Source organism: Oncorhynchus keta, unplaced genomic scaffold (assembly GCF_023373465.1).
Source record: "Oncorhynchus keta strain PuntledgeMale-10-30-2019 unplaced genomic scaffold, Oket_V2 Un_contig_7836_pilon_pilon, whole genome shotgun sequence".
In the NCBI taxonomy this organism is placed as follows: Eukaryota; Metazoa; Chordata; class Actinopteri; order Salmoniformes; family Salmonidae; genus Oncorhynchus; species Oncorhynchus keta.
In genome coordinates this window covers 42501-53000 of record NW_026289704.1, presented here as the reverse complement: position 1 = coordinate 53000, position 10500 = coordinate 42501, and the positions used below count along the sequence as shown (strand labels likewise).

Here is a 10500-nt window from a genome sequence, read left to right as displayed (position 1 = left end):
GAATCAGGTCACCTCTAAGGTGGACACCAGCTCTGTAGAATCAGGTCACCTCTAGTGTTCTAATGACACCAGCTCTGTAGAATCAGGTCACCTGCTGTGTTCTAATGACACCAGCTCTGTAGAATCAGGTCACCTCTGTGTTCTAATGACACCAGCTCTGTAGAATCAGGTCACCTCTAGTGTTCTAATGACACCAGCTCTGTAGAATCAGGTCACCTCTAGTGTTCTAATGACACCAGCTCTGTTTTGAATCAGGTCACCTGTGTTTGAACCAGTTTCATAGTGTTCTAATGACACCAGCTCTGTAGAATCAGGTCACAATCAGGTCACCTCTAGTGTTCTAATGACACCAGCTCTGTAGAATCAGGTCACCTCTAGTGTTCTAATGACACCAGCTCTGTTTTGAATCAGGTCACCTCTAGTGGTCTTACACCAGCTCTGTAGAATCAGGTCACCTCTAGTGGTCTGACACCAGCTCTGTAGAATCAGGTCACCTGTTTTGTGTTCTAATGACACCAGCTCTGTAGAATCAGGTCACCTGTAGTGTTCTAATGACACCAGCTCTGTAGAATCAGGTCACCTGTTTTGTGTTCTAATGACACCAGCTCTGTAGAATCAGGTCACCTCTAGTGTTCATAATGACACCAGCTCTGTAGAATCAGGTCACCTCTAGTGTTCTAATGACACCAGCTCTGTGAATCAGGTCACCTCTAGTGGTCTGACACCAACTCTGTAGAATCAGGTCACCTGCTGTGGTCTGTACCAGCTCTGTAGAATCAGGTCACCTCTAGTGTTCTAATGACACCAGCTCTGTAGAATCAGGTCACTTCATAATGGTCTGACACCAGCTCTGTAGAATCAGGTCACCTCTAGTGTTACACCAGCTTTGTAGAATCAGGTCACCTGTAGTGTTCTAATGACACCAGCTCTGTTTTGAATCAGGTCACCTGTAGTGTTCTAATGACACCAGCTCTGTAGAATCAGGTCACCTCTTTTGTGTTCTAATGGTGACACCAGCTCTGTAGAATCAGGTCACCTCTAGTGTTCTAATGACACCAGCTCTGTAGAATCAGGTCACCTCTAGTGGTCTGACACCAGCTCTGTAGAATCAGGTCACTCTAGTGGTCTAATGACACCAGCTTTGTAGAATCAGGTCACCTGCTGTGTTCTACTGACACCAGCTCTGTAGAATCAGTTTACCTGTAGTGTTCTAATGACACCAGCTCTGTAGAATCAGGTCACCTCTTTTGTGTTCATAATGGTGTTACTGCTGCTTTGTAGAATCAGGTCACCTCTAGTGTTCTAATGACACCAGCTCTGTAGAATCAGGTCACCTCTAGTGGTCTGACACCAGCTCTGTGAATCAGGTCACCTCTAGTGTTCTAATGACACCAGCTTTGTAGAATCAGGTCACCTCTGTGTTCTAATGACACCAGCTCTGTAGAATCAGGTCACTGCTCTAGTGTTCTAATGACACCAGCTTTGTAGTTTCAGGTCACCTGTTTTGTGTTCTAATGACACCAGCTGTTTTGTAGAATCAGGTCACTGCTGTTTTGTATCTAATGACACCAGCTCTGTAGAATCAGGTCACTGCTGTTTTGTTCTAATGACACCAGCTGTTTTGTAGAATCAGGTCACTGCTGTTTTGTGTTTCTAATGACACCAGCTCTGTAGAATCAGGTCACCTCTAGTGTTCTAATGACACCAGCTCTGTAGAATCAGGTCACCTCTAGTGTTCTAATGACACCAGCTCTGTGAATCAGGTCACCTCTAGTGGTCTGACACCAGCTCTGTTGTAGAATGTTACCTGTTTTGTTCTAATGACACCAGCTCTGTAGAATCAGGTCACCTCTAGTGTTCTAATGACACCAGCTCTGTAGAATCAGGTCACCTCTAGTGTTCTAATGACACCAGCTCTGTAGAATCAGGTCACCTCTAGTGTTCTAATGACACCAGCTCTGTAGAATCAGGTCACCTCTAGTGTTCTAATGACATCAGCTCTGTAGAATCAGGTCACCTCTAGTGGTCTGACACCAGCTCTGTAGAATCAGGTCACCTCTAGTGGTCTGACACCAGCTCTGTAGAATCAGGTCACCTCTAGTGTTCTAATGACACCAGCTCTGTAGAATCAGGTCACCTCTAGTGGTCTGACACCAGCTCTGTAGAATCAGGTCACCTCTAGTGGTCTGACACCAGCTCTGTAGAATCAGGTCACCTCTAGTGTTCTAATGACACCAGCTCTGTAGAATCAGGTCACCTCTAGTGTTCTAATGACACCAGCTCTGTAGAATCAGGTCACCTCTAGTGTTCTAATGACACCAGCTCTGTAGAATCAGGTCACCTCTAGTGTTCTAATGACACCAGCTCTGTAGAATCAGGTCACCTCTAGTGTTCTAATGACACCAGCTCTGTAGAATCAGGTCACCTCTAGTGTTCTAATGACACCAGCTCTGTAGAATCAGGTCACCTCTAGTGTTCTAATGACACCAGCTCTGTAGAATCAGGTCACCTCTAGTGTTCTAATGACACCAGCTCTGTAGAATCAGGTCACCTCTAGTGGTCTGACACCAGCTCTGTAGAATCAGGTCACCTCTAGTGGTCTGACACCAGCTCTGTAGAATCAGGTCACCTCTAGTGTTCTAATGACACCAGCTCTGTAGAATCAGGTCACCTCTAGTGGTCTGACACCAGCTCTGTGTTTTGAATCAGGTCACCTCTAGTGTTCTAATGACACCAGCTTGTAGAATCAGGTCACCTGTTTTGTGTTCTAATGACACCAGCTCTGTAGAATCAGGTCACCTCTAGTGTTCTAATGACACCAGCTCTGTAGAATCAGGTCACCTCTAGTGTTCTAATGACACTCTGTGGTCTGACACCAACTGGTGTAGAATCAGGTCACCTCTAGTGGTCTGACACCAGCTCTGTAGAATCAGGTCACCTCTAGTGTTCTAATGACACCAGCTCTGTTTTCAGGTCACTCTAGTGGTCTGACACCAGCTCTGTAGAATCAGGTCACCTCTAGTGGTCTGACACCAGCTCTGTAGAATCAGGTCACCTCTAGTGTTCTAATGACACCAGCTCTGTAGAATCAGGTCACCTCTAGTGTTCTAATGACACCAGCTCTGTAGAATCAGGTCACCTCTAGTGATTCTAATGACACCAGCTTTGTTTCATCAGGTCACCTGTTTTGTGTTCTAATGACATCAGCTCTGTAGAATCAGGTCACCTCTAGTGGTCTGACACCAGCTCTGTAGAATCAGGTCACCTGCTGTGGTCTGACACCAGCTCTGTAGAATCAGGTCACCTCTAGTGTTACTGACACCAGCTCTGTAGAATCAGTTCACCTCTAGTGTTCTAATGACACCAGCTCTGTAGAATCAGGTCACCTGTAGTGTTCATAATGACACCAGCTCTGTAGAATCAGGTCACCTCTAGTGGTCTGACACCAGCTCTGTAGAATCAGGTCACCTCTAGTGTTCTAATGACACCAGCTCTGTAGAATCAGGTCACCTCTTTTGTGTTCTAATGACACCAGCTCTGTTTGTATCAGGTCACCTCTAGTGTTCTAATGACACCAGCTTTAGAATCAGGTCACTGCTGTTTTGTCTAATGACACCAGCTCTGTAGAATCAGGTCACCTCATAATGGTGTTCTACTGACACCAGCTCTGTAGAATCAGGTCACTCTATTGTTCTAATGACACCAGCTCTGTCAGAATCAGGTCACCTCTGTGTTTTGTCACCAGCTCTGGTGAACTGCTGGTCACCTCTAGTGTTCTAATGACACCAGCTCTGGTAGAATCAGGTCACCTCTAGTGGTCTGACACCAGCTCTAATAGAATCAGGTCACCTCTAGTGGTCTGACACTGCTGTTTTGTCAGCTGGTGTTAATGCTGGTTTTCTAGTGTTCTAATGACACCAGCTCTGTTTTCAGGTCACCTCTAGTGGTTCTAATGACACCAGCTCTGTAGAATCAGGTCACTGCTGTTTTGTGTTTCTAATGACACCAGCTCTGTAGAATCAGGTCACCTCTAATGGTCTTACTGACACCAGCTCTTAGAATCAGGTCACTGCTCTTTTGTGTTCATAATGACACCAGCTTTGTAGAATCAGGTCACCTGCTGTGTTAATGTCACCAGCTCTGTAGAATCAGGTCACCTCTAGTGTTCTAATGACACCAGCTCTGTTTTCAGGTCACCTCTAGTGGTCTTGACACCAGCTCTTTTGAATCAGGTCACCTCTAGTGGTCTTACACCAGCTCTGTAGAATCAGGTCACCTCTAGTGGTCTGACACCAGCTCTGTAGAATCAGGTCACCTGCTGTTTCTGTCACCAGCTCTGTTACTCTGGTCACCTAGTGGTGTTACTGCTGTGTTCTGGTGCTGTTTTGTCAGCTCTGTAGAATCAGGTCACCTAATGGTGTTACTGCTGTTTTGCTTGTATAATGGTGTTACTGCTGCTGTGGTCTGGTCACCAGCTTCTGTTTTGTCAGGTCACCTCTAATGGTCTTACTGCTGCTTTGTAGAATCAGGTCACCTCTAGTGGTCTGACACCAGCTTTGTAGAATCAGGTCACTCTACTGGTCTGACACCAGCTCTGTTAATGCTGTTTTGTCACCTCATAATGGTCTTACTGCTGTTTTGTCAGAATCAGGTCACTGCTGTTTTGTCTGACACCAGCTCTGTTAATGCAGTTTTGTCACCTCTAATGGTCTTACTGCTGTTTTGTAGAATCAGGTCACCTAATGGTCTTACTGCTGCTTTGTAGAATCAGGTCACTGCTGTGGTCATAATGATGTTACTTTGTTTTGTTGTTCCAAGTTAAAACATGAGTCTTTCCAAGTTTGAGTTGTGCTTTATTGAGGTAATACAGCATGATTATAATGGTGTATTTTGGATATTGTGTTGCTGTTTTGTCAATCAAATAACACAATACTGCTGTTTTGTCATTATAATGGTGTTACTGCTGTTTATTCTCTGACTCATCCACAAACAATCCCATAATGGTGTTACTGCTGTTTTTTAAACCATCCATCATAATGTATTATACTGCTGTTTTGTCATTCATATGGTGTTACTGTATTGTAGTTTCATAATATATATGCTATATATATTCATAATGGTGTTACTGATGTGTACAGATGGGTTATGTTTTTGTTGTTTCATGTGTTACTGCTGTTTTGTACATTTCTTTCAACTTTCAACATAAACTGCTGTTTTGACAAAAAAACTAAAATAAACATTTTAATAAGTTACTGCTGTTTTGTCAGTTTCATAATGGTGTTACTGCTGTTTTGTAGTATAATAGTAACGTCATCATCATCATCATTAGTTCTGGGAATCTGTTACTGCTGTTTTGAATGAGATGTCACTGTGACATTGGTTTACTGCTGTTTGGCTACCAGACATGCTTTTTGTAGTTTCATAATGGTGTTACTGCTGTTGGCATTTGACAAGCAGGTGATAATGGTGTTACTGCTGTTTTGTCACTTCATAATGGTGTTACTGCTGTTTTGTAGTTTCATAATGGTGTTACTGCTGTTTTGTCAGTTTCATAATGGTGTTACTGCTGTTTTGTCAGTTTCATAATGGTGTTACTGCTGTTTTGTACTTTCATAATGGTGTTACTGCTGTTTTGTAGTTTCATAATGGTGTTACTGTGCTGTTTTGTAGTTTCATAATGGTGTTACTGCTGTTTTGTCACTTCATAATGGTTACTTACTGCTGTTTTGTTGTTTCATAATGGTGTTACTGCTGTTTTGTTGTTTCATAATGGTGTTACTGCTGTTTTGTAGTTTCATAATGGTGTTACTGCTGTTTTGTAGTTTCATAATGGTGTTACTGCTGTTTTGTCACTTTCATAATGGTGTTACTGCTGTTTTGTTGTTTACTGCTGTTTTGTTGTTCATAATGGTGTTACTGCTGTTTTGTCACTTCATAATGGTGTTACTGCTGTTTTGTTTCATAATGGTGTTACATTTCAAATGGTGTTACTGCTGTTTTGTTGTTTCATAATGGTGTTACTGCTGTTTTGTTTTCATAATGTTTCATAATGGTGTTACTGCTGTTTTGTTGTTTCATAATGGTGTTACTGCTGTTTTGTAGTTTCATAATGGTGTTACTGCTGTTTTGTAGTTTCATAATGGTGTTACTGCTGTTTTGTTGTTTCATAATGGTGTTACTGCTGTTTTGTTGTTTCATAATGGTGTTACTGCTGTTTTGTAGTTTCATAATGGTGTTACTGCTGTTTTGTTGTTTCATAATGGTGTTACTGCTGTTTTGTAGTTTCATAATGGTGTTACTGCTGTTTTGTTGTTTCATAATGGTGTTACTGCTGTTTTGTCACTTCATAATGGTGTTACTGCTGTTTTGTAGTTTCATAATGGTGTTACTGCTGTTTTGTAGTTTCATAATGGTGTTACTGCTGTTTTGTTGTTTCATAATGGTGTTACTGCTGTTTTGTTACTGGTGTTACTGCTGTTTTGTAGTTTCATAATGGTGTTACTGCTGTTTTGTAGTTTCATAATGGTGTTACTGCTGTTTTGTAGTTTCATAATGGTGTTACTGCTGTTTTGTTGTTTCATAATGGTGTTACTGCTGTTTTGTCCCTTCATAATGGTGTTACTGCTGTTTTGTCCCTTCATAATGGTGTTACTGCTGTTTTGTAGTTTCATAATGGTGTTACTGCTGTTTTGTCACTTCATAATGGTGTTACTGCTGTTTTGTAGTTTCATAATGGTGTTACTGCTGTTTTGTCACTTCATAATGGTGTTACTGCTGTTTTGTAGTTTCATAATGGTGTTACTGCTGTTTTGTTGTTTCATAATGGTGTTACTGCTGTTTTGTCACTTCATAATGGTGTTACTGCTGTTTTGTAGTTTCATAATGGTGTTACTGCTGTTTTGTAGTTTCATAATGGTGTTACTGCTGTTTTGTTGTTTCATAATGGTGTTACTGCTGTTTTGTAGTTTCATAATGGTGTTACTGCTGTTTTGTTGTTTCATAATGGTGTTACTGCTGTTTTGTAGTTTCATAATGGTGTTACTGCTGTTTTGTAGTTTCATAATGGTGTTACTGCTGTTTTGTTGTTTCATAATGATGTTACTGCTGTTTTGTAGTTTCATAATGGTGTTACTGCTGTTTTGTTTCAGTTTAATGGTGTTACATAATGGTGTTACTGCTGTTTTGTATAATGTTTACATAATGGTGTTACTGCTGTTTTGTAGTTTCATAATGGTGTTACTGCTGTTTTGTCACTTCATAATGGTGTTACTGCTGTTTTGTTGTTTCATAATGGTGTTACTGCTGTTTTGTTGTTTCATAATGGTGTTACTGCTGTTTTGTAGTTTCATAATGGTGTTACTGCTGTTTTGTTGTTTCATAATGGTGTTACTGCTGTTTTGTTGTTTCATAATGGTGTTACTGCTGTTTTGTTGTTTCATAATGGTGTTACTGCTGTTTTGTTGTTTCATAATGGTGTTACTGCTGTTTTGTTGTTTCATAATGGTGTTACTGCTGTTTTGTTGTTTCATAATGGTGTTACTGCTGTTTTGTTGTTTCATAATGGTGTTACTGCTGTTTTGTAGTTTCATAATGGTGTTACTGCTGTTTTGTAGTTTCATAATGGTGTTACTGCTGTTTTGTTGTTTCATAATGGTGTTACTGCTGTTTTGTTGTTTCATAATGGTGTTACTGCTGTTTTGTAGTTTCATAATGGTGTTACTGCTGTTTTGTAAATGGTGTTACTGCTGTTTTGTCACTTTTGTCATAATGGTGTTACTGCTGTTTTGTAGTTTCATAATGGTGTTACTGCTGTTTTGTAGTTTCATAATGGTGTTACTGCTGTTTTGTTGTTTCATAATGATGTTACTGCTGTTTTGTCACTTCATAATGGTGTTACTGCTGTTTTATAGTTTCATAATGGTGTTACTGCTGTTTTGTCACTTCATAATGGTGTTACTGCTGTTTTGTCACTTCATAATGGTGTTACTGCTGTTTAGTTACTTCATAATGGTGTTACTGTTCATATGGGGTGTGTCCAGACTTCATATGGGGGTGTGTCCAGACTTCATATGGGGGTGTGTCCAGACTGCAGATGGATGTGTGTCCAGACTGCAGATGGAGGTGTGTCTAGACTGCAGATGGGGGTGTGTCCAGACTACAGATGGAGGTGTGTCCAGACTGCAGATGGGGGTGTGTCCAGACTACAGATGGAGGTGTGTCCAGACTGCAGATGGGGGTGTGTCCAGACTACAGATGGCGGTGTGTCCAGACTGCAGATGGAAGTGTGTCCAGACTGCAGATGGAAGTGTGTCCAGACGGCAGATGGAGGTGTGTCCAGACTGCAGATGGAGGTGTGACCAGACTGCAGATGGAGGTGCGACCAGACTGCAGGTGGAGGTGTGTCCAGATTCAAGGGGGTGTGTCCAGACTGCAGATGGAGGTGTGTCCAGACTACAGATGGGGATGTGTCCAGACTGCAGATGGGGGTGTGTCCAGACTGCAGATGGGGGTGTGTCCAGACTACAGATGGAGATGTGACCAGACTGCAGGTGGAGGTGTGTCCAGACTCATGGGGGTGTGACTAGACTGCAGATGGAGGTGTGTCTAGACTTCAGATGGAGGTGTGACCAGACTGCAGATGGAGGTGAGACCAGACTCAAGGGGGTGTGACCAGACTGCAGATGGAGGTGTGTCCAGACTGCAGATGGAGGTGAGACCAGACTCAAGGGGGTGTGACCAGACTCAAGGGGGTGTGACCAGACTGCAGGTGGAGGTGTGTCCAGATTCAAGGGGGTGTGTCCAGACTACAGATGGAGTTGTGACCAGACTTCAGATGGAGGTGTGTCCAGACTGCAGATGGAGGTGTGTCCAGACTACAGATGGGGGTGTGTCCAGACTGCAGATGGGGGTGTGTCCAGACTACAGATGGAGGTGTGTCCAGACTGCAGATGGGGGTGTGTCCAGACTGCAGATGGAGGTGTGTCCAGACTGCAGATGGAGGTGTGTCCAGACTGCAGATGGGGGTGTGTCCAGACTGCAGATGGGGAGTGTGTCCAGACTGCAGATGGGGGTGTGTCCAGACTGCAGATGGATGTGTGTCCAGACTCAAGGGGGTGTGTCCAGACTGCAGATGGGGGTGTGTCCAGACTACAGATGGAGATGTGACCAGACTGCAGATGGTGTGACCAGACTGCAGATGGAGGTGTGTCCAGACTACAGATGGAGGTGTGTCCAGACTGCAGATGGAGGTGTGTCCAGACTGCAGATGGAGAGGTGTGTCCAGACTGCAGATGGAGGTGTGTCCAGACTGCAGATGGAGGTGTGTCCAGACTGCAGATGGAGGTGTGTCCAGACTGCAGATGGAGGTGTGTCCAGACTGCAGATGGATGGGTGTCCAGACTGCAGATGGAGGTGTGTCCAGACTGCAGATGGAGGTGTGTCCAGACTGCAGATGGATGTGTGTCCAGACTGCAGATGGAGGTGTGTCCAGACTGCAGATGGAGGTGTGTCCAGACTGCAGATGGAGGTGTGTCCAGACTGCAGATGGGTTTGTGTCCAGACTGCAGATGGGTGTGTGTCCAGACTGCAGATGGAGTGTGTCCAGACTGCAGAGACTGCAGATGGAGGTGTGTCCAGACTGCAGATGGAGAGGTGTCCAGACTGCAGATGGAGGTGTGTCCAGACTACAGATGGAGGTGTGTCCAGACTGCAGATGGAGGTGTCCCAGACTGCAGATGGAGGTGTGTCCAGACTACAGATGGAGGGTGTCCAGACTGCAGATGGAGGTGTGTCCAGACTGCAGATGGAGGTGTGTCCAGACTACAGATGGAGGTGTGTCCAGACTGCAGATGGGATGTGTGTCCAGACTACAGATGGGTGTGTGTCCAGACTGCAGATGGAGGTGTGTCCAGACTGCAGATGGGGGGTGTCCAGACTACAGATGGGGGTGTGTCCAGACTACAGATGGAGGTGTGTCCAGACTGCAGATGGAGTGTGTCCAGACTCCAGATGGGGTGTGTCCAGACTACAGATGGGTGGTGTCCAGACTACAGATGGGTGTGTGTCCAGACTGCAGATGGAGGTGTGTGTCCAGACTGCAGATGGAGGTGTGTCCAGACTACAGATGGGTGTGTGTCAGACTACAGATGGGTGGGTGTCCAGACTACAGATGGAGGTGTGTCCAGACTACAGATGGGAGTGTGTCCAGACTACAGATGGGGGTGTGTCCAGACTGCAGATGGAGGTGTGTCTGACACTTCAGATGGAGGTGTGACCAGACTGCAGATGGAGGAGTCCAGACTACAGATGGAGGTGTGTCCAGACTACAGATGGAGAACACACAGTCCAGACTGCAGATGGACAGAACACCAGACTTCAGATGGAGGTGTGAACCAGACTACAGATGGAGGTGTGTCCAGACTGCAGATGGAGGTGAGAGACTGCAGATGGAGGTGTGTCTAGACTTCAGATGGAGGTGTGTCCAGACTACAGATGGGATTG

General features: G+C 44.3%; 1 protein-coding gene across 1 annotated transcript; it reads left to right on the top strand.

Moving 5' to 3' along the window:
• The first annotated feature begins 8609 nt into the window (after window positions 1–8609).
• On the top strand, window positions 8610–10273 carry LOC127926578 (uncharacterized). Its single transcript, XM_052512014.1, has 3 exons — window positions 8610–9248; window positions 9412–9785; window positions 9896–10273. The coding sequence occupies exons 1-3, from the start codon at window positions 8639–8641 to the stop codon at window positions 10271–10273; spliced, it is 1362 nt and encodes a 453-aa protein (XP_052367974.1). The 5' UTR covers window positions 8610–8638.
• Window positions 10274–10500: the final 227 nt, after the last annotated feature.